The 27,579-nt window shown below is 46.5% G+C and overlaps 1 protein-coding gene across 1 annotated transcript in view; it reads right to left on the bottom strand.

The window, feature by feature from the left end:
* Nucleotides 1-27,579, bottom strand: part of odad2 (outer dynein arm docking complex subunit 2) — a 247,559-nt gene that overhangs the window by 102,537 nt on the left and 117,443 nt on the right. The window contains exons 14-15 of the mRNA XM_078200227.1: nucleotides 13,548-13,757; nucleotides 11,298-11,534 (exon numbers count right to left, since the gene is read on the bottom strand). Coding sequence (XP_078056353.1) covers nucleotides 11,298-11,534; nucleotides 13,548-13,757 — 447 coding nt within the window. The remainder of the gene's footprint in view (nucleotides 1-11,297; nucleotides 11,535-13,547; nucleotides 13,758-27,579) is intronic.

Genomic DNA, 27,579 nt, shown 5'->3' with positions numbered 1-27,579 from the left:
GGCTGTCTAAGAAAGTATAGCCCACAGTGGGAGAGGACATATTTTAGAAGATACACAATATGCAAGAAGGGGGAAGCAATATTTGTAAAGAAAATAATATATTGTGTAGAGAATACTTAAACACTTGAAGTGGAGCTTAAGCATAAAATTATCAGATTTGGAGACAAGAATTTTATTTTTTTATTTTTTTATACTTTTCCAAATCAATCAAATCAAGTCCAATTCAGAGTCTCAACGAGTTGAGACATTTCCGATCCAAGCTGACAAGACAGGGCCTTCACACCTGTCTTGGGCCTGATTTACATGAGCCAAGCTGATTGGAGGAGGGGGAGGTTTCCTCCTCCAAGGCTTGATCTCATTTGCATCTTAGCCAAAAGACCGAGATGCCGCTTTAAAAAATTGCTTCATATGAAAATGAAGCTTGAATGTAACCTAATGACCTCAACCAAGCGCAGCATTCTCTTCATACTACACTTGATCTTAGCCAAAAGGCCAGACAAGAATATTTTTTAAAAAATATACTTTTCCAATTCAATCAATTCAAGTCCAAATCATAGTCTCAACAAGTTGAGACATTTCCGATCCAGGCTGACAAGACAGGGCATGCAATCCTCTACCCTGTCTTGGGCCTGATCTGCATGAGCCAAGCTGATTGGAGTAGGCGGAGAATTCCTCCTCCAAGGCTTGTTTTCATTTGCATCTTAGCCAAAAGGCTGAGATGCCGCTTTAAAAAATTGCTTCATATGAAACATATGAAGCTTCAGTGTAACCTAATGACCTCGACCAAGTGCGGCCGACCATGGGCTGCCGACCATACTACACTTGATCTTAGCCAAAAGGCCGAGAAGCGACAAGAATTTTTTTAAAAAAAATACTTTTCCAATTCAATCAAATCAAATCCAATTCAGAGTCTCAACAAGTTGAGACATTTCAGATCCAGGCTGACAAGACAGGACGGGAGACCAAAACCACCCTGTCCTGGGCCTGATCTACATGAGTCAAGCTGATTGGAGAAGGGGGAGGATCCTCCTCCAAGACTTGAGCTCATTTGCATCTTAGCCAAAAGGCCGAGATGCCGCTTTTAAAAATTGCTTCATATGAAACATATGAAGCCTCAGCGTAACCTAATGACCTCAACCAAGTGCAGATCCGATACTACACTTGGTCTTATCCAAAAGGCCGAGAAGGAGAAGCGACAAGAATGCTACACTCAATCGAAGGTTGACAGTCAGGGCAAAATTTGTTTCCCTCATAGGGAGCAGAAGCAGAGCTGGAGGGGTGCACAGTTTTGTGCTGTTGGCCAATGTGCTGGTTTGCCACACTAATGATGGGGCTCTGGCCCTGGTCAAAATAAGCCTGCTAGAAATATGGTGAAAGGTGCTGGTTAGGTGCATTGGCCATGCAAAATTCTTCCTCAGTGTGCCAGAGTTAAGCGGCTAGGGGATTTTCACAGTAACTTCATTGCAGTGTTAATGTAAGTCTACTTGGGACTAATAAATAAACTTTAAAAAACTTAAGCTAAGGGATCTTATTGTGGAGATGCCTGATGTCATGTGCAGCCTTGCGAGGATGATAGAAAAGTGCATGCAATAAATTCTGGCATTCTCTGGCATGTGAGTGCATGTCTTCCTCCAAAGAAAGTTTGCAACCACCATGGACAGCCTGGTCCGACATGCCATTCAAATGATCTCTCTTCATCCCCTCTTCCATTAGCCACCTGCATTGTGTCAGTCCAACTATGGACTCCATACATAGTACTCATTATAGGTGCGAACATAAGAACATAAGAAATAGGAGCAGGAGTAGGCCATCTAGTCCCTCAAGCCTGCTCCGCCATTCAATAAGATCATGGCTGATCTGATAGTGGGTTCAGTTCCACTTACCCGCCCACTCCCCATAACCCTTAATTTCCTTAATGGTTAAAAATCTATCTATCTGTGACTTAAACACATTTAACGAGGTAGCCTCTACTGCTTCATTGGGCAGAGAATTCCAAAGATTCACTACCCTCTGGGGGAAGAAGTTCCTCCTCAACTCTGTTCTAAATTGACTCCCCCGTATTTTGAGGCTATGCCCCCTAGTTCTTGTTTCCATTGTAAGTGGAAATAACCTCGCTGCTTCTACCCTGTCTAGCCCCTTCATTATCTTATATGTCTCTATAAGATCTCCCCTCAACCTTCTAAACTCCAATGAGTACAGGCCCTGTCTACTCAATCTCTCCTCATAAGCAATCCCCCTCATCTCTGGAATCAACCTGGTGAACCTTCTCTGTACCCCCTCCAAAGCTAATATATCCTTTCTTAAATAAGGGGACCAAAATTGTACACAGTACTCTAGATGCGGCCTCACCAGTACCCTGTACAGTTCCAGCATGACCTCCCTGCTTTTATACTCCATCCCTCTTGCGATAAAGGCCAACATTCCATTTGCCTTCTTGATTACCTGCTGCACCTGCAAACTGAGTTTTTGTGATTCATGCACAAGGACCCCCAGTCCCTCTGCACAGTAGCATGTTGTAATTTTTCACCGTTTAAATAATAGTCCATTTTACTATTATTCCTTCCAAAGTGGATAACCTCACACTTACCAACGTTATACTCCATCTGCCAGATCCTTGCCCACTCACTTAGCCTATCCAAATCTCTCTGCAGACTCTCTGTGTCCTCCACGCAATTTGCTTTCCCACTCATCTTTGTGTCATCCGCAAACTTTGTTACCCTACACTCGGTCCCCTCCTCCAGATCATCTATGTATATGGTAAATAGTTGAGGCCTCAGCACCGATCCCTGCGGCACGCCACTAGTCACTGATTGCCAACCGGAAAAGCACCCATTTATTCCGACTCACTGCTTTCTGTTAGATAGCCAATCCTCAATCCACGCTAACACTTTACCCCCCACTCCGTGTACATTTATCTTATGCAGCAACCTTTTGTGAGGCACCTTATCGAATGCCTTCTGGAAATCTAAATACACCACATCCACTGGCTCCCCTCTGTCAACCGCACTCGTTATATCCTCAAAAAATTCCAGTAAATTTGTCAAACATGACTTTCCCTTCATGAATCCATGCTGCGTCTGCTTGATTGAACCATTCTTTTCCAGGTGTCCTGCTATTTCTTCCTTAATGATAGATTCCAGCATTTTCCCAACTACGGATGTTAAGCTAACCGGCCTGTAGTTACCTGCCTTTTGTCTACCTCCTTTTTTAAACAGTGGCATTACATTAGCTGTTTTCCAATCAGCTGGCACCTCCCCAGAGTCCAGTGAATTTTGATAAATTACAACCAATGCATTTGCTATTTCTTCTGCCGCTTCTTTTAGTACCCTGGGATGCATTCCATTCGGACCAGGGGACTTGTCTACCTTTAGTCCCATTAGCCTACCCAGCACTACCTCTTTAGTAATAGTGATCATTTTAAGGTCCTCACCTCCTACAGTCCCATGACCGTCAATTATTGGTAAGCTATTTGTGTCCTCCACTGTGAAGACCGACACAAAAAACTTGTTTAAGGCCTCGGCCATTTCCTCGTTTGGGCTTGGTGAAAGGGGAACAAAGTACCTAGACCTCGCTCAAGATGTGCGTTGTCCTCAGAGAGACAGGGAGGTACCATCACACATAGAAAGGGAGGAGGAGTGCGTGCCTGCCATGTTGACTGAGGGGCCTCTTCACAGGACACTCTCAGAGTGATTGACCTCTCTTCATCCCCTCTTCCATTGACCCCACTGCCACCAATAGGCAAGGCCAAAACAGATGTCCATGCATCACTGCAAGACACCCCCAGGAGACTGGAGCTCTTAAGTCCTCAGAACTCCAAACGACACCCACTATGATCATCAAAGACAACAGAGAGCAGACTAAGCAGATTGTCTCAACCGCAGCTGCTGACTTTGAACTGGAACCAAAGTGTAGTGGACATAAGAGAAAATTTAAGACCTCATGAGAGCACAAGGATGGCATGATTGTTCAACTTGTTACATGTAAATATTACACGTTATATTGGTTTCACTGCGGGAGGCAAGGGAAGAAAGAGCTCGGGCCTTGGCAGATATCTTCACATCCTCTTTGACTAAAGGCGAGGTTCCACAGGACTGGAGAATAGCCAATGAGGGAAGGGCTGTGGATGTAGTTTATATGGACTTTAGTAAGGAGTTTGAAAAGGTCTCACATGGCAGATACAAAAACTAAAATCACATGGGATTCAGGGTGGGCTGGCTAGATGGATACAGAACTGGCTTGGTAATAGGGGACAGAAAGTAGTGGTGGGTGTTTTTCAGAATGGAGATTTGTAGCTAGTGGTGTTCCACAGGGATCAGTGCTGGGACGTCCGTTGTTTGTGGTATATATAAATGATCTGGAGGAAAATGTGAGGGTTCTGACTAGTAAGTTTACGGATTACATGAAAATTGGTGGAGTTACTAATGGTGCCGGGGATTGTCAGAGGATATAACAGGACATAGATTGGAGACTTGAGCAAAGAAATGGCAGATGGAGTTTAATCCGGACAAATGCGAGGTGATACATTTTGGAGGATTAAATTTAGGTGTGTATTATACTGTAAATGGCAGAACCCTTAGGAACATTGACATACAGAGGGATCTGGGCGTGCAGGTCCACAGTTCCCTGAAAGTGGCAACACAGGTGGCCAAGGTGATTAAGAAAGCATTTGGCACCCTTCCAACCGGCACTATTAGTAACTCCACCAATTTTCATGTCATCCGCAAACTTACTAATCAGAACCCTCACATTTTCCTCCAGATCATTTATATATACCACAAACAACAGAGGTCCCAGCACTGATCCCTGTGGAAAATGACTAGCTACAAATCTCCATTCTGAAAAACACCCTTCCATCACTACTCTCTGTCCCCAATGCGAATCAGGTGTGCATGAGGTTGTTTCTGGCATCCTTTTATTCAGAAACCAAAGGTAGTTTAAAGGAATTTATATTTCTATGGGTAAACATTGGAAGATATAGTTTTAGATGGGTTTAATTTAATGTTTCTGTGCCTGGAAGGGACTTGTAGCCAGAGCATTGAGTACAAGAGTTGGCAAATCATGTTGAATCTTGGTTAGGAAGCATTTGGAGTATTGTGTGCAGTTCTGGTCACCACACTGCCAGAAGGATGTGAAAGCTTTGGAGAGAGTGCAAAGAAAGTTCACCAGGATGTTGCCTGGTCTCAAGGGTGTTGACTATGAGGAGAGGTTGAATAAACTAGGATTGTTTTCACTGAAAAGACGGAGGCTGAAGAAAGACCTGATAGAGGTCTACAAAATTATGAGAGACATAGACAGGGTGGATAGTCAGAGGCTTTTTCCAAGGATGGAAGTGACAATTACAAGGGGGCACAGGTTCAAGGTGAGAGGGGGAAAGTTTAAGGGAGATGTGCGGGGGAAGTTTTTCACGCAGAAAGTGGTGAGTGCCTGGCATGCGCTGACAGAGGAGGTAGTGGAAGCAGGCACATTAGCAACATTTAAGAGGCATCTGGATGGATACATGAATAGGGAGGGAATAGTGGGATGCAAACCAAGTAAGAACAGAAAGTTTTTCTTTAGTTTAGTTATGGCATCATGATTGGCACAGGCTTGGAGGGCTGAAGGGCCTGTTCCTGTGCTGTACTTTGTTCTCAGTTTATTCATGTGTGCATCATCGACATTTCTTGGGACTAGCTTAGTCAGAAGGCTAAATGTACCAGCAAGCTTCATGGCTGGCGTGGACTAATGGGTACAGAAGGAGTTCTGGACATTTCCTTTATTAAGGAGAAAACAATGTTTTGAACTTGTATTCAGTCTTTATTAATTGTTCATGTTAGTGTCTAATTTTCCACTTGCTGATCTGTGGGATTTGGCTGCACGTGCTGGCTCAACTAGCTCTTCTTTATATGCATGGTTAACAAGATTATTTGAGATTACTCTGAATGTGAATAATGTAACTGTTGTCAGCATACTCAAGGCTCTGACATGAGGGTGCAGGTCCTTGGTTATGAACGGCTGATAGATGCATGTCCAAGTTCAAAAAAGATGTCTTCGAGCTCAGTATTCACTAGCAAGTATGCATGACCAAGGTCTGTTTTCCTTGCTCTTCTAGGTGGCATAAATCACAGGTCCAGAGATAGCTTCGGGGAGAGACAGTCAAAGGTTGGTTGACACCTTGACCAGGCAATGGAGTTCAGGCAATGCAATTAAGTTCATGTAGTTACCTCACTCTTGGGCGAATCAGGTGTGCATGAGGTTGTTTCTGGCACCCTTTTATTCAGAAACCAAAGGTAGTTTAAAGGAATTTATATTTGTATGGGTAAACATTAGAAGTAAGATATAGTTTTAGATGGGTTTAATTTAATGTTTCTATGCCTGGAAGGGACTTGTAGTTAGGTTCATTCTGGACAAAGGTGTTTGTATGTGTGGTGGTTGGTTTCCCCATGACAAGAGCGTGTCATGCGGTAATGGGAGGAGCTAGGCTTACAGTGAGAAAAAGCAGGCAATTTCTGTTTGGATTTGCAAGAAGCAGCAGCTCTTCTCCCTCTCTCTCTGGAGATTGAAATCTGGGATCTGCTAGAAAATAACTATCTCTCTCCAGAGGTGTTCTGGAGGTTTGAGGATGAGCAGCCTGCATACCAGCACGTAAGCTTGTTGTTTGCTAATTGATTTTGAAGAGGAGTTTACGTCTATGAGGAATATTACTCAAATTGGAAGTAATAGAGATAGGCTAGCCGTTAAGAATTGTATCTTGGCATATTTAAGTATTTCAATTGGTAAAAGTTACGCTAATTCTTTTTGTTATATTTAAAGTGTATTATTAAATAAAGTTTGTTTTAATAAAAGCTTCCTGGGGGCTCAATATAATCGCACCTGGAGTGAAACACCTTATCCTCATATTAATGCCAAAATTTAAAAAATTGTTGGGGTCTAGTCTAACTTCATAATACACCTTGGAGTTTCTGACCTGGTCCCTAACACATTTAAAAAAGGCACCCCAATCTTTTAAAAAAAATAACATGCTGGTGTTCCCCCTTCATTTATTTACCAAAGTGTTTAAAATATAGCAGCAAACCCCAGCAACACAGCCGATGGCCTATCCTCTGCTTTTCTTGTCGGAGATTACACTTTGCAAAAAAAAGGCAAAATTCCACCATCAATGCACAGTAGCATCAAGTGTACCACCTACAGGATGCACTAAAACAATGCACCAAGACTCCTTTGACAGCACTTTCCAAACTCACGACCCTTACCTAGGTGCTAGGAAGGACAAGGGCATTAGGTGGGAACTTGGGAACAGGGGTAGACCATTCAGCCCATCGAGTCTGCTCTGCCATTCTATACGATCATGGCTGATCAGACACTTCAATGCCTTTTACCCACATTATCCCCATAATCCTTTATGTTATTTTAAATCAGAAATCTATCAATCTTTAACTTTAACTAAAATGACCTGGATGAGGAAGCAGAGGGATGGGTTGGTAAGTTTGCCGACGACACAAAGGTTGGTGGGGTTGTGGATAGTCTGGAGGGATGTCAGAAGTTACAGAGGGACATAGATAGGATGCAAGACTGGGCGGACAAGTGGCAGATGGACTTCAACCCAGATAAATGCGTCGTGGTCCATTTTGATAGGTCAAATGGGATGAAGGAGTACAATATAAAGGGAAAGACTCTTAGTACTGTCGAGGATCAGAAGGACCTTGGGGTCCGGGTCCATAGGACTCTAAAATCGGCCCCGCAGGTGGAGGAGGTGGTTAAGAAGGCGTATGGTGTGCTGGCCTTTATCAACCGAGGGATTGAGTTTAGGAGTCCGGGGATAATGATGCAGCTATATAAGACCCTCGTCAGACCCCACTTGGAGTACTGTGCTCAGTTCTGGTCGCCTCACTATAGGAAGGATGTGGAAAAGATTGAAAGGGTGCAGAGGAGATTTACAAGGATGTTGCCTGGATTGAGTGGCATGCCTTATGAGGATAGGCTGAGGGAGCTCGGTCTTTTCTCCTTGGAGAGACGAAGGATGAGAGGAGACCTAATAGAGGTGTATAAGATGTTGAGAGGCATAGATCGGGTGGACTCTCAGAGGCTTTTTCCCAGGGTGGAAATGGCTGCTACGAGAGGACACAGGTTTAGGATGCTGGGGGGTAGGTACAGGGGAGATGTTAGGGGTAAGTTTTTCACACAGAGGGTGGTGGGCGAGTGGAATTGGCTGCCGTCAGTGGTGGTGGAGGCAAACTCAATAGAGTCTTTTAAGAGACTCCTGGATGAGTACACGGAGCTTAATAGGATGGAGGGTTACAGGTAGGTCTAGAAGGTAGGGATGTGTTCGGCACAACTTGTGGGCCGAAGGGCCTGTTTGTGCTGTAGTTTTTCTATGTTTCTATGTTAAATATAGTCAAGGACAGAGCTTCCACGTGTTCTAGGGTAGAGAATTCTGAAGTTTCACAACCCTTTGTGCAAAGAAATTTCTCTTCATCTTGGTCCTAAGTGGCTTCCCCTTTATTTTGAAATTCAGTCCCCTGGTTCTAGATTCCCCAACAAAAGGAAACATTTTACTTCTATCCACCTTGCTTATTTCTTTAAGAAATCAAATATAAACTGGCATTGGAAACAGTCCAGAGAAAGTTCACTGAGCTGATCCTGAGAATGGAGAGATTTTCTTATGAGGAGAGATTGAGTGGGTTGGGCCTACTCATTGAAGCTTAGAGGAATCCAGGTAATTACAGGCCGGTGAGTCTTACATCGGTGGTAGGGAAATTATTGGAGAGGATTCTTCGATACAGGATTTATTCCCACTTGGAAATAAGTGGACATATTAGTGAGAGGCAACATGGTTTTGTGAAGGGGAGGTCGTGTCTCACGAACTTGATCGAGTTTTTCGAGGAAGTGACGAAGATGATTGATGAGGGTAGGGCAGTGGATGTTGTCTACATGGACTTCAGTAAGGCCTTTGACAAGGTCCCTCATGGCAGACTGGTGCAGAAGGTGAAATCGCATGGGATCAGAGGTGAGCTGGGAAGGTGGATACAAAACTGGCTCGGTCAAAAAAGACAGAGGGTAGCAGTGGAAGGGTGCGTTTCTGAATGGAGGGCTGTGACAAGTGGCATTCCTCAGGGATCAGTGCTGGGACCTTTGCTGTTTGTAATATATATAAATGATTTGGAGGAAAATGTAACTGGTTTGATTAGTAAGTTTGCGGACGACACAAAGGTTGGTGGATTGCGATGAGGACCATCAGAGGATACAGCAGGATACAGATCAGTTGGAGACTTGGGCAGAGAAATGGCAAATGGAGTTTAATCCGGACAAATGTGAGGTAATGCATTTTGGAAGGTCTGATACAGATAGGAAATATACAGTAAATGGCACAACCCTTAAGAGTATTGTTAGGCAAAGGGATCTGGGTGTACAGGTACACAAGTCACTGAAAGTGGCAATGCAGGTGGAGAAGGTAGTCAAGAAGGCATACGGCATGCTTGCCTTCATCGGCCGGAGCATTGAGTTTAAAAATTGGCAAGTCATGTTGCAGCTTTATAGAACCTTAGTTAGGTCGCACTTAGAATATAGTGTTCAATTCTGGTCGCCACACTGCCAGAAGGATGTGGAGGCTTTGGAGAGGGTACAGAAAAGATTTACCAGGATGTTGCCTGGTATAGATGGCATTAGCTATGAGGAGAGGTTGGAGAAACTTGGTTTGTTCTCACTGGAATGACAGAGGTTGAGGGGCGACCTGATAAAAGTCTACAAGATTATGAGAGGCATGGACAGAGCGGATAGTCAGAAGCTTTTTCCCAGGATGGAAGAATCAATTACTAGGGGGCACAGGTTTAAGGTGCGAGGGGCCAGGTTTAAAGGAGATGTACGAGGCAGATTTTGTATACAGAGAGTCGTGGGTGCCTGGAACTCGTTGCCGGGGGAGGTAGTGGAAGCAGATATGATAGTGACTTTTAAGGGGCGTCTTGACAAATACATGAATAGGATGGGAATAGAGGGATATGGTCCCCAGAAGGGTAGGGGTTTTAGTTCAGTCAGACAGCATGGTCGGTGCAGGCTTGGAGGGCCGAAGGGCCTGTTCCTGTGCTGTAATTTGCTCTTTGTTCTTTGAATGAGAGGTGACCTTATTGAGACAAATAGGATTCTCAGGGGACTTGTTAGGGTAGATGCTGAATGGTTGTTTCCCTTTGTGGGAGAGTCTAGGACCAGTGGGCATAATCTCAGAAGAAGTGGAGGCACGGTAGCACAGTGGTTAGCACTGCTGCTTCACAGCTCCAGGGTCCCGGGTTCGATTCCCGGCTCGGGTCACTGTCTGTGTGGAGTTTGCACATTCTCCTCGTGTCTGCGTGGGTTTCCTCCGGGTGCTCCGGTTTCCTCCCACAGTCCAAAGATGTGCGGGTTAGGTTGATTGGCTAGGTTAAAAATTGCCCCTTAGAGTCCTGGGATGCGTAGGTTAGAGGGATTAGCGGGTAAATGTGTGGGGGTAGGGCCTGGGTGGGATTGTGGTCGGTGCAGACTCGATGGGCCGAATGGCCTCCTTCTGCACTGTAGGGTTTCTATGTTTCTATGTTTAAGACATGATGACAAGGAATTTCTTCTCTCAGGGGGTTGTGTATCTGTAGAATTCTTTACAGCAGGGGGCTGTAGAGGCTGGGTTGCTAAGTATATTCAAGACTGAGATAGACAGATTTTTAATTAGTAAGGAAATCAAGGGTTATGGGGATAAGGTGGGAAAGTGAAGCCGAGGATTATCAAATCACTCACGATCTCATTGAATGGTGGAGCAGATTTGATAGGAGAAATGGCCTACTTCTGCCACTTTGTCTTATGATCTTACAGTCATCAGATGCATGAGAACACCACCAACTGCAAGTTCCCCTCCAAGCCACACACCATCCTGACTTGGAACTATATTGCCATCCCTTCACTATTGCTAGGTCAAAATCCTGGAACTCCCTCCCTAACAGCACTGTGGGTGTTCCTATGACAAGTGGACTGCAGCATTTCAAGCAGACAGTACACCACCCTTTTTCAAAGGAAATTTGCGATGGTATTAAATGCTGACCTTGCCAGTGACGCCCACATCCCATGAGCGAATTTTAAAAATATTTATGATGATCCTTTGCTCATAGATATACCTGTCAAAGTGTTTCTACTGCTAAAGAAGCAATAACATTACATTTATCTTTTAATTTAATTTCCTTTAAGATTGTATTTTTTTCTTTATTTGGAACTACGACAATATACAAGTAGCATGAAATGAAAAAGGACAAGCATACATATTTTCGAAGAAATTGCAATATCACATTGCCATTGATTTTTGTTACCTCTGAAGCACATTCTTGCAGTGTGCCAACAACTGGAATCAGCATATTTTCATGAGGAGACTTCAACAGGCAAGCCAGCAGAGGAATACCACCAGCTTTACGAATAGCATCTTTATTTTTTTTACTTTTGCTGCAGCTCCAGAGTGCAAGAGCACCACAACGTGCCACTTCAATATCTTTTTCTTGTTCTGCACTTAGATTAGCTGAAAGCATTGGAACACAGTCCAAAAGACCAACCTAAAATAAGAATATGGAAAGAAAAAGGAGTTTAAAAACTGTTTTAAGTACATTTGCATTCATTCTGCTTCCAAACTTTTTTCAAGAAACTATTTAGCAAGACAACAATTCAAAGACTGAGATATTGATAGAGTTGTAATTAGACAAAAAAAAAGAGTCGTGTTAAAAATGGTGTCCCACTCTTGGAATTCCTGGTGTTGCCAGTTGTTTTCACTGTCTGCGTGAAGGTGTGGGCTACTCCTCCATTTTGTGACGGATTTACCATGCTCCATGTGTGCTGCACATTGTGGCAAGAGAAGCCAGCTGTGCAGCTGGCGAGCTGCATGTTGATCTTTTTGTCTCAGCTAGCACTCTGTACAGAAGTGGAAAAATTCCACCCATTGAAATTTTACAGCACAGAGGGAGGCCCGCCTCAGCTGGAAAAGAGCAACCTAGCCGAATTCCACTTTCCAGCTCTTGGTCTGAAGCCCTTTGGGTTACAGTATTTCAAGTGCATATCCAAGTATTTTTTTTAAATGTGATGAGGGTTTCTACCTCTCCTATCTTTTCAAGCAGTGAGTTCAAGGCCCACACCACCTCTGGGTGAAAACTTTCTCCTCCACTTCCCTCTAATTCTTCTGCCAATTACTTTAAATCTATGCCACTTGATATTGACCTCTGGGGGGTTTCCTGTGATTATGTCAATGAACTAGTGCTCGAAATGGGTGCAATTAAGTATATATGCAATTATAATTGTACTGGGCAATTCTCCTGCCCTTTCTATCCACTTTACTTTCCAGCCAACATTTGAGCATACCATACAACAGCTAACAGCTCTGGTTGTACTTGGAATACAACTTCCATAGAACAAAACGCCTGCAGGGATCTTAGAAGCAGCTGGAAGATTACAGAGGAGCCTAAGGTAACACAGCTGAGGTACTTTCCTCCCCCTAACTCAGCAGATGTTTTTGCAATAAAAACAAAAACTGCTGGAAAAACTCAGTAGGTCAGGCAGCATCTGTGGAGAGAAACAGTGAATGGGCTACATATTACTGGGAGGGCAGATGGCTCAGCCTTGCAGGAGGCAAAGTTGGTGTGAAGCTGACTCACTTCACGCTAGCCCACTCATGCAGGAGACTGGCCAATGCCATGTTATGGGGGTCATCTCATTGGTGGGTGGGAAGGTGGTGGGGTGGGCACCGACCTTGTTTGATGTGCCCCCACTCCCCGAACAAAAACATGCCGGTGGATGAATGCAAAATCCAGCCCAATGTTTCAGGTCGAGTGACCTCAGCTGCTCTGCCAATGGAATTTCTTCACTTGACTGTGTAAGGGTCCCACCCTCAGGATGCAGCTTAAGTAGTCCCGGCAGCACCATGAGTGCATTGGTGCATGCTGCCTGGACTCCAACTAGTTCCAAGATGAAGGCTCAATGGATCCCGGAGCATGGTAAATCTGTCATATTGAACAGGGAGGGGTTGGGTAACTTAGGGAGGATGCCAGGGGTGTGTGGGAGCAGTTGGTTTACAGAGCAGGTGCTTAGAAAGTAGAGGGGGTACCTTAGGGAGCTGCAAAGAATACCCTTGGAATATAGTACCCACCCCTTCCTTCCCAACCTTTTAAAAACCTTTAAAAAATGACCTGTACACTCCCAGATCACAATTGATTTGTTAACAAGCTCAATTGATCCTTAATTATTTATTTAAAATGGTAGGTGCCTGCCCACCAATTTTTCCATCAAGCTTTAAGTCCCTTCTCCTAATTTTCATGTAGTGATTTGCTCCTTTATTTGGCTTAACTATCATTTTTCCCCTTACTTTCCTCTATGTAAAGCACCTTAGGATATTTTCTATATTCATGGTGCTATGTAAATACAAGTGTTGTTGAATCCATTAACATGTCAGTTGCTTCTAATACCTTTTGCATCAGAAACACTGGTCAATGAAATCACCTCAAATGTTATTAAATCAAACTAAGCATACAGCTCTTTGTTCTAACCTAATTATACTGATTTATCATAAAATGATTACTTACCAGGCGCTGAATTCCACCATGAAGTCTGACAGTTTGTCTTGCTCTTCTGAATTTGGCTATATTGGCAATAGTTTCAGCAGCCAAACATTTGAGATCTTTATTGGAGGAGTCCAAGATTTTCACCATGGTCTGTAAACCACCCAGTTCTGCCAAGCAGCGCCGAATTTGTGAATTTTTACTAATTTCTTTTAAAATCTTTAAAGAACCAACCTGTAGGTATGTAAAAATGTTAGCTTTAATTTTCATGAACTGAAAGTAAAGCATGTTTAGTCAGTTTGCTTAATTGGTCATGTCATCTTAGAATAGAAGCATCTTTTATGTACCATACTGAGGGAGTACTACTTGAAAGACATCTTTCATCTTGATAATCCTATGCCATTACTTACATCACTTTCTTTTCCAGAGTTGGCTAAAGTGGACTGGGTAAAAAGGTTAAAAGGGAAGACCATAGAGAAGCAATGGCATACATTTTAAGGAGATGTTTCATTCATAACTCTCAACACAATACCAGAAGGTTGCACTATCCGTAGCTAACTAAGGAAGTTAAGGGTGGTATGAAATTGAAAGAAAAGGTGTGCAATGCTGCAAAGATTAGTGGTCGGTCCGAAGGTCGGGAAACTTTTAGAAATCAACAAAGGATGACTAACAAAAAAGAGAAACTGGAGTATTAAATAAACTAGCATGAAATATAAAAACAGAGAGCAAAAGCTTTCACAAGAATATGAAAAGGAGAAGAGTAGCTAAAGTATTGTATTGCATTGATCCCTTAGAAGGTAAAATGGGATAAACAGAGGGAGGGACTTAAAACAATCACTATCACTAGAAAAAAATTAATGGAAAAACTAATGGGACTTAAGGCTGACAAGTTCTCTGCACCTGATGGTGTGCATCCGAGGGACTTAAGAGGTGTGTGTGTGCATGTGTGCGCATGCATGTTTGTGTGTGTGTTCAGTTGAGGTTCAGTTTAGTAGCTGCAATGGGTTCTACAGTTGATTATTTGTTTACCTTTTCAGGTGAACTCAACAGGTTTTGGGGAGGGAGATTTCCTATTCCTCACTAATTCTGCAGTTACGGCACTTGTAGATTGCTTGAACTCTTCTGGCAAAATAGCAGTTGATTTCTTAATACCTTTCTATTTGTCCTCCCTTGGCCAAGAACCCTCTCTAATGTTATTTCTCAAGGGTACTTCCTGGCAGTTCTGCACACAAAATGATTGTTCTCGAGCAGATTTTATACTTCAAATGGCTGCTATGTTAATTTCGATGAAGTATTGTTCCACCAGGCAAAGAAATTAAATATGTTGAGGTCCTTTGAATTCCCTCCCTGCCTTCTATTCTCTTAGAAGTAAAGATGCTTTTTACACCTTTTAGAATTCAATGGACATCCCTGGAGGAGTCTTTGTATTTTTGATGACTCTTCGTAGCCAGCCCTAAAGATGCAAGTGTGACGAGTTTTGAATAGTCACAAAAAGGTGCCATGGCATCTGTCCATGCTATGATTTTAGAAATGTCTTTTAAACTCAATGGAAAGGTTTGAAAACAGGATTGTGCAGATGGATTGGAGAGCTGCAAATTTAACACCTCTGTTCAAGAAAGGAGAGAGACAAAAAGCAGGAAGCTATTTGGCAAGATATTCTAACATCTGTCATTGGGAAAATGCTAGATCTATTATTAAAGTAGCATCAGCAAGACATTTAGAAAATCATAATACTATCCGGCAGAGTCAACGGAAATCGTGTTTGAAATATTGTGACGTTAATGTACTTTTAAGAAAGGCTTTTTAAAAAAAAACATGGGGGACAATTCTCCCAAAAGTGCTGAATTGGTGGGAAAACTGTTCCAGATCAAGGCTGTTTTCTTCAGTGCAACTTCAGACCCGAATCGTCCCAGTCTGTGCAATGCAGAGGTCACAATCGTGAATATCATTAAAAACCCACGGGGGGCAGATTCACGCCAAAGAGCCTGAAATCGGCGGGATGAGCGGGAACCCGTGCATGCTCACATCGCTGGGAATTTCAGAAAAAACCTCCCAGCATCCAGATCACTGCCATCCAACCTCCACAGACATCGCTGGCCTCATCGCTGGCCCCCACAGCGATAGCCAAGTTCCGCACACAAGGACAGCCTCAACCGGGATCTTGGGTTCATGTCACACTATCTGTAGCCCCCATGACTTGCGTGGGCTTGCAAAATCTCACTAACTGTCCTGGCTGGAGACAATACACATCTCTTTAACCTGTGTTTAACCCTCTCTCCACTCACATTGTCTGTATCTTTAAGACTTGATTACCTATAAAGACTCGCATTCCAACCATTATTTTGTAAATTAAGTTTGTATCTTTATATGCCCTGTTTGTGAACAGAACTCCCACTTACCTGATGAAGGAGCAGCGCTCCGTAAGCTAGTGCTACCAAATAAACCTGTTGGACTTTAACCTGGTGTTGTGAGACTTCTTACTGTGTTACCCCACAGCCCCCCACAGACATTGCTGGTCCCCACAACCCCCCACAGATATTGCTGATCCCCACAACTCCCCACAGACATCGCTGGCCCCCACAAACCCCCACAGACATCGCTGGCCTCCACAACTCCCCACAGACATCGCTGGCCCTCCTCCCCCATACAGACAGCGCTGGCCCCCCCTCCCCCATACAGACATCACTGGCTCCCACAGCCCCCCACAGACATTGCTGGTCCCCACAACCCCCCACAGATATTGCTGATCCCCACAACTCCCCACAGACATCGCTGGCCCCCATAATCTGCCACAGACATCGCTTGTCCCCACAACTCCCCACAGACATCGCTGGCCCTCCTCCCCCATACAGACAGCGCTGGCCCCCCCTCCCCCATACAGACATCACTGGCTCCCACAACCCCCCACAGACATCGCTGGCCCCCATAATCTGCCACAGACATCGCTTGTCCCCACAACCCCCCACAGACATCACAGGCCCCCCTCCCTCATACAGACAGCGTTGGCCCCCCTCTCCCATACAAGCAGCGCTGGCCCCCTTCCCCCATACAGACATTGCTAACTCCCCTCCCCCGACACACAGACATGGCTACCCGCTCACCCCATGCCCCCATGAATCCGGATAACGCGGGTACCCAATCCCTCCATCCCTTGAATATACAGTCCTCACTGCTGTCCTGCAAAAAACTTGCGTTGTGCTGACATGCACAACCCCAGCTTGCAAGCATTCCCACTTTTGAATGGGAGCCTTGAGTATTGCACCCCCCCACCCCCCACCCCCCAGATACAGCAGCTTATCGATTAGGAGCCCTGAATATTGCCCCCCGCTGGACACAGCAGCCTATTGAATGGCAGCCAATCAGCACCCCAACGGATGCAGACATTCAACTGAATGCAGCCTTCAAGATTTCTCACAAGTATTTGTTGCCAACGGGCCCTTGACCGGCCGCACTCACTGCACCTGCACTCCCCTAATAAGCCAGAGCTGTATATAAGCTGCAGGAATGGACACACAGCCAGTCACGCCACAAAGATGTCTGCGCGCAAACCTGCACCCAGATTCACAGAGGCCGACCAGGAGCACCTGCTAGATGCCGTGAAGGAGAGGCGTGAGCGGATCTTCCCCGGCCAGGGCCCTCACCCAAGGGGTGCATCCGTCATGGCAGTGTGGGAGGAGGTGGCAGAAGCGGTGAATGCCAGGAGCCTGACACCGCGTTCTGGCCGGCAGTGTCAGAACAAAATGTACAACCTTCTTTGAGCAGCAAGGGTGAGTAAGCATCCCACTTGGAACCCCACACATGCTTGGCACAGATCTCAAACCCTGCTTAGACACCTGAAGGACATGCAACAAGTTACCCTTCCCCCAGAAACAGGATCTAACCCCTTCCTCTCACCCCTCAACAAGCACACTTCAGTGGTGACCACTTTCCCCGAAACTGCCAGCACAACGCTCGAGACACAGGCACGCATTGCGCACCATGCATTGCAATATATTAATGCTTGCTATCCACCTTATGTTGCCACAGGAAAAGAACATTCACAATGTACGTGAGACGACACAGACTGGTGGAGGTGTGCCTGACCTGCGGCAGCTGACCAGCATCGAGGAGCGTGCCATGAAGCTGGCAGGGGGTGGTGGGCCTTCCCGTTTGGTCACCCTCAGCCAGGTCGGCATCCAGCATGCAGGTGAGCAGAAGCGCACCCTCAACCTAGGTCCTCCTCAAAGTAACTGTGATGCTGCATAGAATGTTTTGCCTCCCTTCCCCTAATGTGTGTTCTTCATTGCATCTCTGGGCCCAGAGGAGCCCGACCCTTCGGGTGTTGGCACCCCTCCTGCTGCTCTGGAGCAAACTGCCCACAACCCCCTGGATGACACCTCAGAGGGAGGCACTGAGGAATCCTCCGAGGGCAGCACCACTGAAGCGGCACCAGCATGTACCACACAATCCACCAACACAGAGGCTATCATCACAGTGGGTACCCTTAGAGTTGAGGCTTCTGAGTCACGAACTGGAGAGCACTTCACAGACACTGATGCACATCGGGTGGAGATGGGCACATCCGAGGGCTTGGGCACACGGAGATCTGCCGGAGGCCAGGCTTCAGCCGTCCCTAAGCCAGCTGCTGGGCCTCTGGGTGTGTTCCTCCCAAGGCCGGTGGAGTTGCATCAGCAAACCCGGGGAGTTGTGGAAGGTCTGTCAGCAACCATGCTGTGACTATAAGGCTGTTTAGGGGAGTCCAACAGAGTGCTGTTGCAGGAGGTGGTGCCGACACAGCGTGAGACCCAGGCCAACACTGCAAGGGTGGCGAACGCAGTGGAAAGTCTGGCTCAGGGGTCTGTCCTCATGGGTGACAGGGTCCAGGCCATCCTGGAGACACAACAGGCCACAGGTGAGTGTGTTTCTGGCATCCAGGAGGCACAGTTTTCCATGGCCATGGGTGTCGGAGGCATGCGGGAGACACTGCTGGCCATGGCTGGGACTTTCGCTGGCATTCTGGAGACAGAGCAGGCCGTGGCTGCGAGCCTCGACAACTTAGTCCAGGCTCAGAGGGTTACTGCTGAGGGGCTCCAGAGCCTGGCTCGCTCACAGAATGCTGTAGCAGAGGGGCCCCAGAGCTTGGCCCAGTCTCAGAGGGCCAGGGCTGTGGGATCACAGGTCAAGGAGCAGACACATCTAGGCCTCCAGGACTGGCAGAGCCAGGTGACGCCGGAGCTTCAGTCCAACTACCCTGGCGTCCCATAGAGTGTTCCCGGGGCCTCTGAGTATCCCAAGGGAGGAGGAAGGGCTCGAGCCTCTGCTGGGGCCTTCCACCCAGGAGATTCCAAGACCTTCTGATTTCCCCTTTCCTCTCACTGGGGCATTTCAGGGCCAGTGAGATGAACAGGGTGGCACCGAGACAGTGCCATCTGCAAGTCAGCCGGGGCCCTCCAGGTCCCGGCCACCCAGGGGATGTCCGCCAAGGGCATCACAGGTAACGGAGCGTGCATCACAGCTGGACACTTCCACCTCTGATGTGCATCCTGGGGTAGCACCTCAAAGAAGCAGTAGACCGCACAAAGTAAGAAAGTTGTAGTTCACAAAGAAGGCAAGGGTGGAGGTCACCAGTAGTCAGGGTTTATTAATCAATAATGTTAAGAACACAATAAACTGTTAATTGCACCTCACAACTGTGACTAATGTGTCTCTGATTCCCCCCCCGCCCCCCCCAACACAGCTGAGTGTTCCCGATTCCCAAGCATAGAGGTGCTGTCTGTTGAGCTTTGCAGACTCAGTCACATGTTGCAGAGTGCCTGCCCTACCATCCCCAACATCCACCAGACCCTTGTTGCAGGTGCCCCCCCAACCACTATTGGCCAAAAAACGTATGTCCCCAACATTTACAGCTACGTGGGCCAGGGTGGCAGAGTGCATTCGGGGTACAGGTAGGAGTCAGACTTGAGTGGCACCAGGGGCAGGATCCCAGTGTGCACAACAGCAAGGCGTCATCATCCTCCAGCCTTCAACCAAGACTCGCAACCTGTATGTTAACAGGTTTGGATGTTTCTGGGGGAATAGGGTGGTGGGATGAGAGAGGCTGGGGAAGGGTGATGTGGTGGTTTGAGGGCCCAAGTCAGTTTAGAAGGGGAATAGCGGCTGCACTTGCTCCTGGGTGTGGTGGATGTGTGGTGGTTGCAGCCCCCTCACTACACAGTACCAGCTAGGTAAAGCGGGCTGCAATCAAGACATCCCTCGCTGCCCTTCCCTGCCGGACACCTGCCATCGCCGCCCGCCATCTTTCCTTTGGCTCTTCATATGGCGGGATGTCCACCTCGCCCCCTCACTGCTCCTCCTCCTCCTGCTCCAGCTGGTCTCCCCGCTGCTGGATGATGTTGTGAAGAGCGCAGCAAACGATGATGATGTGTGATGCACGCACAGGGTCATACTGGAGGGCTCCCCACCAGAGCGGTCCAAGCAGCAGAACCGCATCTTCAGCAGGCCGATGCACCGCTCTTCGACGGACCGGGTGGCTGCATGGGCCTCGTTATAGCGGGTCTCCGCCTCGGTCTGGGGCCTCTGCACAGGCGTCATCAGCCATGACCTTAGCGGGTAGCCCTTGTCACTCAGTAGCCATCCCAGGAGCCTGGGCTGGTCTTCAAAGAGCCCAGGGATGTCCGACTGCCAGATCACAAAGTTGTCATGGACACTCCCTGGATGGCGTGCATCGACCTGCATGATCGTCATTTGATGGTCGCAGACAATTCGGACATTCAGGGAGTGGAATCCCTTCCGGTTCAAAAATTGCTGCGGCCCTGCATGTGGGGTCCACAAGGTGGTGTGCATCCCATCCACTGCTCCCTGGACATTGGGAATCCCGGCGATGAAAGTGAAGCTGAGAGCCTGGGCCTCCTGCTGTGCACGGCCCACATTGAAATTAATGAACTGCCCTGCCTGGGCATACAGCGCATCTGTGACCTGCCACACACATCTGTGCACGGAGGCCTGGGAGATCCCAGCTAGGTCGGCACTGGGTGCCTGGAATGAGCCGGAGGCATAGGCATTCAGGGCAGCCGTCACCTTCACATCCACAGGGAGCGGGGTGGCCGCCCCTCCCCTGAGGTGCCAGGTGTGCGAGCACCTCACAAATGTGTCGTGCCGTGGTCTTGGAGAGGCGCAGCCAGCGATGGCACATCTCCTTCTAGAGGGCCTTGAAGGAATTGTGGGACCTCCACCTTCTGTGCACTCTTTCCGGAGCCTGCTCACCCACCTCCTGGCCCTCAGTGGAAGCCCCCTGCCCTCCTTCCTGAGGGACTGGTAGTGGCTGCTCCTGCGGTGGTCTCTCCATGCCCGCCACCTCTTGAACCGCCTCCTCCTCCTCCGCTGCCACCATAATGGCCAGCTCCAGATCGAGTAAACTGAGATCCATCTGCACAGTGGGGTTTGGAAAGAGCATAGAATGATGGATTATTATCATTGGCTGCATAGACCCAGCACCACCTCAATCCCTCACTTGGGCCAGTACCCCCATTTGTGGGTGCTGATAACACCACACAATCCATGGTGCCATGCGTGACCCGATTAGGGTTGTGTGAGATTCCCATCATGACAAATGCTGGCACAGGTCGGTGTGCAGCCGTGGGCAATGTGCACCCTTGAGCCATTGCTATGTGTGCAACTGCATCATCCGTTACAGGCATGTGTTGCTGGTCCGTATCACAGGGGAGGGACAGACTGCAAATCAGCATCAGATTCCATGCAGTCCATGTCTGAACCTCTGCACCCCGGCTGCTTCATCTGGTTAGGCCTCAGTCAGCACATGGTGCACTCCTCCCCCACCCCAGAACACCAGCACTCAGTCGAGTCCCTGACCACACCCCGCGGCAAGACAATGCCACTGCAAAGTGCCCCGGAGGGGAATGGTGAGCAGGACTCCTTGATGGGGCTTCCCACACTGAGCTACAGCACTGCCCTGGAGGGGAGGGGTCAGCAGGACTCCTTGATAGGGCCTCACCCAGAGAGCTGTGAGAAAATAGAAGCCCCCCCCCCACATTCCACCCCTGGTAATTATAGACCAGTGGGCCTTACTTCTGTTGTGGGCAAAGTTTTGGAAAGGATTATAAGAGATAGGATTTATAATCATCTAGAAAGGAATAATTTGATTAGGGATAGTCAACAGGGTTTTGTGAAGGGTAGGTCGTGCCTCACAAACCTTATTGAGTTATTTGAGAAGGTGACCAAAGAGGTGGATGAGGGTAAAACAGTTGATGTGGTGTATATGGATTTCAGTAAAGGATCTGATAAGGTTCCCCACGGTAAGCTATTGCAGAAAATACGGACACATGGGATTGAGGATGATTTAGCAGTTTGGATCAGGAATTGGCTAGCTGTAAGAAGACAGCGGGTGGTGTTGATGGGAAATGTTCATCCTGGAGTTCAGTCACTAGTGGTGTACTGCAAGGATCTGTTTTGGGGCCACTGCTGTTTGTCATTTTTATAAATGACCTGGATGAGGGCGTAGAAGGATGGGTTAGTAAATTTGCGGATGACACTAAAATTGGTGGAGTTGTGGGCAGTGCGGAAGGATGTAGGGGCAGCACGGTAGCACAGTGGTTAGCACTGCTGCTTCACAGCTCCAGGGACCTGGGTTCAAATCCTGGCTCGGGTCGCTGTCTGTGTGGAGTTTGCACATTCTCCCTGTGTCTGCGTGGGTTTCCTCCGGGTGCTCCGGTTTCCTCCCACAGTCCAAAGATCTGCGGGCTAGGTTGATTGGCCATTCTAAATTGCCCCTTAGTGTCCTGGGATGCATGGGTTAGTGGGTAAATACGTAGGGATATGTGGATAAGGCCTGGGTGGGATTGTGGTTGGTGCAGACTTGATGGGCCGAATGGCTTCTTTCTGCACTGTAGGATTCTATGATGTTGCAGAGGGACATAGATAAGCTGCAGAGCTGGGCTGAGAGGTGGCAAATGGAGTTTAATGCGGAAAAGTGTGAGGTGATTCACTTTGGAAGGAGTAACAGTACTGGGCGAATGGTAAAATACTTGGTAGTGTGGATGAGCAGAGAGATCTCGGTGTCCATGTGCATAGATCCCTGAAAGTTGGCACCCAGGTTGATAGGGTTGTTAAGAAGGCGTACGGTGTGTTAGCTTTTATTGGTAGAGGGATTGAGTTTCGGACCCATGAGGTCATGTTGCAGCTGTACAAAACTCTGGTGCGGCCGCACTTGGGAGTATTGCGTACAGTTCTGGTCGCCGCATTATAGGAAGGACGTGGAAGCATTGGAAAGGGTGCAGAGGAGATTTACTAGGATGTTGCCTGGTATGGTGGGAAGGTCTTATGAGGAAAGGCTGAGGCCATTTACGTTAGAGAGAAGAAGGTTAAGAGGTGACTTAATAGAGGCATACAAGATGATCAGAGGATTAGATAGGGTGGACAGTGAGAGCCTTTTTCCTCGGATGGTGATGGCTAGCTCGAGGGGACATAGCTTTAAATTGAGGGGTGATAGATATAGGACAGATGTCAGAGGTAGGTTCTTTACTCAGAGAGTAGTAAGGGCGTGGAATGCCCTGCCTGCAACAGTAGTGGACTCGCCAACATTAAGTCATTTAAATGGTCATTGGCTAAACATATGGATGATATTGGAATAGTGTAGGTTAGATGGGCTTTAGATTGGTTTCACAGATCGGCGCAACATCGAGGGCCGAAGGGCCTGTACTGCGTTGTAATGTTCTATGTTCTAGATATCACAAGTCCATGGGCCAACACCTGAAGACAGCAGGAGAAAAGCCACCAGGCATCTCCGGGGCCTGTCTGCAACATCCCCCGCGCTCTGCTCACAGCACTTACCTCCTCACGCCAGTTCAAGGCTGCCACGCCAGGTTGAGACTTTTATATACCTACTCTGATTCGCACCAAAGTGACATCACACCAAAGAATGGGAGACACAAATATGGGCAGAGATTGCCGTATCGATCCCGATAAAGGTATGCTAAGGTATATAAAGTCAGGCAAATCAGCGGCCCGCCAGTTTTCTGTGTGTTCCTGGCGGCACCATTTTTCTCCGGTTAGGAGATACGCGCGGGTTGTAAAAGCTCACGGGGAACCCGCGAAATGGCCGACACACGCATCTCCCAGCCTGACCCACCAGAAAAGTTGCGGGTCACGATGGGAGAATCGGGCTCATGATTTCTGCAGCTCACAGCTTCAGTGGTTTCTTAGCTCACAGCTTCAGTGATGTCACTGTTGCTGGCTTGACTGGAAATATCCTTTTATTGCTACTTACGTGGCATAAATGGGGTTGTTTGTGTTTATTCTAGGATTAGTTTTATGATCCTACATTGTTAGGACAGTCATCTGTTTTTGGACAGTTTTTTTTCATTTTCAGTTTGAAGTTGCAGGTTTGAGCTTTTAGTTTTAGAATGGACAACAAGCTAAAAATAAATGTTTTCCCTCTCTCCCTGTTGTTTTGAAAATTCTGTTGGTTAGCTGAAAACAAGATCTTGTTTTCCTGAAGGGTGAAAATCTGCTGTTGGGGGTTGGACCAGAGTCTCTGTGTGTGAGTGACTCTGTGTCTGAGTGTTTTGGGAAGCTGCCTTGTCTTCAAACTGTTCGGAGTGAATCCAGAGAACTGCAAACTTCAACAAAAGGACTCAATTTCCATTATCACTTGAGAAGTAGACTTTGCTGTATTGAATATGTTTAAAAGGTTTTGTCTATGGCAAGGGTTTTGGTTTGATTGGAACACATTCGATATCTTTGTTAAGGGTTCATACATAATAATGGTTGTTTTGTTTCTTGTTTGTAATTGATAAAAGTTCTTGTTAATCTTCTTACTATACATGTTAACTATATTCTTAAATAAACTTTTTGTTTGATAAAAGCTCCCTTTTGAATCACACCTGAAGTGGAACATATCATGCTTATCTTTGCCAAATTCAAGATGCAAAACTTATAATTCAGGCGGGCTTCATAAAACACTTTGGAGTTTCTAACCTGAACCATGACAATATTTATTAGAAGTATTTGCCGATGTAACAAGCAGGGTGGATAAAAGGATATGAACTGATGTAGTGCATTTGATTTTCCAAAAGACATTACATAGAAGGTTAATGTGCAAAATAAGAGATCACAGTGTTGGGGATGATATACTAGCTTAGATAGAGTTTGGCTAACAAACAGGATGTGGAGATGCCGGCGTTGGACTGGGGTAAACACAGTAAGAAGTTTAACAACACCAGGTTAAAGTCCAACAGGTTTATTTGGTAGCAAAAGCCACACAAGCTTTCGGAGCTCCAAGCCCCTTCTTCAGGTGAGTGGGAATTCTGTTCACAAACAGGGCATATAAAGACACAAACTCAATTTACATGAATACTAATTAGTTGTAAGTATTCGCATTCCAACCATTATTCATGTAAATTGAGTTTGTATCTTTATATGCCCTGTTTGTGAACAGAATTTCCACTCACCTGAAGAAGGGGCTTGGAGCTCTGAAAGCTTGTGTGGCTTTTGCTACCAAATAAACCTGTTGGACTTTAATCTGGTGTTGTCAAACTTCTTACTGTAACAAACAGGAAGCAGAGTCAGGATAAATGGATCATTTTCAGGTTGGCAAACTGTAACTAGTGGAGTACCTCATTAACTAAGATCTATAGTAATGACTTGGATGAAGCAATAGACTGTATTGTAGCCAAATTTATTTTTATTCTTCTTTGATGAGATATGGACGTTATTGTCAAGGCCAGTATTTGTTGTCTTGAACGGAGTGGCTTACCAGGCCACTTCAAAAGGCACTTAAGAGTCAACCACACAATCTGTAATCACATGTAGGCCGAACCAGGTATAGATGGCAGATTTCACAGAAAGCAAAGTATGGCTTTAGCTTTGTCATTACCAGGAAAAAGTAAGATTAGAAGTAAAGGATTTTCAGAGCTGGATGTGGGTGACTTGAATACTGAAAAGGGGTCAACATCTCTATTACAATTTATGGATAAGATTTACAAGAGAGCTGAACTTTTGATAAATTTAAGAAGACTATCAGTCCATGGAAGAGTATATTATGAACTTTGATAGGTTGTACAAGAAATTGACAAGTTTGACCTAGAGATCCCGGGGTTTGTGCTTGCATTCAAGTTACTGGATTGTACACAGATTTCACAAATGGATAGACTTCTGGTTCAATTTCATGGACTAAGTGGCTGCTGCCCTAAAAAGATTTTCTCAGGAAAGCAGTCCTTTCCCAGCTACTTTCTTATCAAATCCAGACAACTCTGCAGGGATACAAAGAATGGAGGACTCCATGGTTGCTGAATTTTGAGATCACCTGACTAATAGACACAGGCAACAGTACAAAGATGGGGTTGTTGATAGGTGGTCTGAAGATGGTCACATTTTTGGCCAATTTGAGATATCAAGACAAAAATGCAAGTCCGGGGTGGCATCCATAGGTACTTGAACTCTAAAAATACACAGGAAATGTATAACGGGTGTTATCATTGTGACTTCAAATACCAACAATGAATAGCCCAAAATGAAAAAAAAGGCTGGGAGTCTCCAAACAAATGTGTGGGGAAATTGGAATAAATACAGCTGTTTTTTTCAGCGTGATTTCCAGAATGAATCTCCGACACTCTGCGCATCACAGAGTGCCCTAGCGGGATTCACTATGAAAATCTGTGGGCAGGGCCTATTCCCGCTGGAGAGTTGGCAGCCTAGCGCTGAGCGGACCACTGTCAGCATGGAGATCAGCGCATGCACAGTGACCCCGCAATACCAGCCTCCAGATCACTGGCTAGCCTGATAGCTAGCCAGCCCCATCGCTGGCCTAGTGACACCCACCACCCGATTGCTAGCCTCCCGGAGCTCTCCGAGCCAGCCCTGATGTCCCACACCACTCCCCACCCCCTTGCCAGCCAGCCCCGATCTCCCCAACAACTCATCCAGCCAGCTTCAATCTCACCGACCCTCCAGACAGTCCCGACCAACTCCTCCGCAATCCCAGTAACCAGCACCATTCCCCCTCCCTCAGCCAGCCCCAACACCACCAGATAGACCTGACCTCCTCCCATCTTGATGATCACCACCCACATCCCCCCACCCCCCACCTAGATGGCCAGCCCCGATCGCCTCCTCCCTCCCTCCCCAGTCATCCCAAGTGCAGAGTGGCAGCAGGTCCCTCACCCCCAACTTTCACCCCCAACAAGCCCCACCCAATAGACTCTACCCCCTCTGGTCCTGCCTCCTTGGCATTGCCTGATGCCTAGTGGGAGGTGCCAAGGTGCACCTTGGGCAGTGCCAGGGGGCCAGGCTGGCACTGATAGGCGGTCACTGCCCAAGGAGCACCTCCTTGGGTAGTGCCAGCCCCCATAGTCTCTTTGAGGTTGCATGTGAAAAAGGCAATTTTGACACAGAGCATGATGATGATGATGATGACTGGCCTGGAGGAACTGGAATGCTTACTCGGGAGCTTGAGTCCAGTGATTGGCAATTGATTCATTCAATTGTGTGGTATTGGATAGCCTGTGGGAAGAATTGGCTCAATTGCTACTTGGAATCTCTTAACAAAGAAGATCAGCATAAGGTTAATGAGTATAAATACTTTGCCTGTTTTGGGTTTGTGAAGAACAACACATTAAAGCCATTCCAAAAAATGGTCATCCCGCGCAAGATAGCTGGGATAAGTCTCTTCATTAGTTCTGATATGGTCTACTTTGAGATACCTTTGTTGTTGAGCAAGTCCTCAAGAAAAAAGCGCAAATGAAACTAGGTGTGGAAAATGACAATGCACTTGCATTTGGGAAAGCCATGGAATTACACTTTATTTGATCAGGGAATTACTACATATCATTGAGGTTAAGCCAGATATTTCTCATCAAAGTACAGAACTTATTGTTCACTTCAGAGGATAAGAGTTTGGTTGACAAGAAAATAATTATTTGGAAATTACATTGAAAATTCACACATCCTTCATTACAGAAATTAAAAGCTCTGTTGTATGATGCTGTGGTAGTCAATAGCGAATATGAAACTCTTATTGAGCAAGTTAGGATTCAATGTGACATTTGTGTCAAATATCCAATGA

Source organism: Mustelus asterias, chromosome 2, assembly GCF_964213995.1.
Source record: "Mustelus asterias chromosome 2, sMusAst1.hap1.1, whole genome shotgun sequence".
In the NCBI taxonomy this organism is placed as follows: domain Eukaryota; kingdom Metazoa; phylum Chordata; class Chondrichthyes; order Carcharhiniformes; family Triakidae; genus Mustelus; species Mustelus asterias.
Note: the sequence above shows the minus strand (reverse complement) of the source record. Positions and strands in the feature narration are given on the sequence as shown.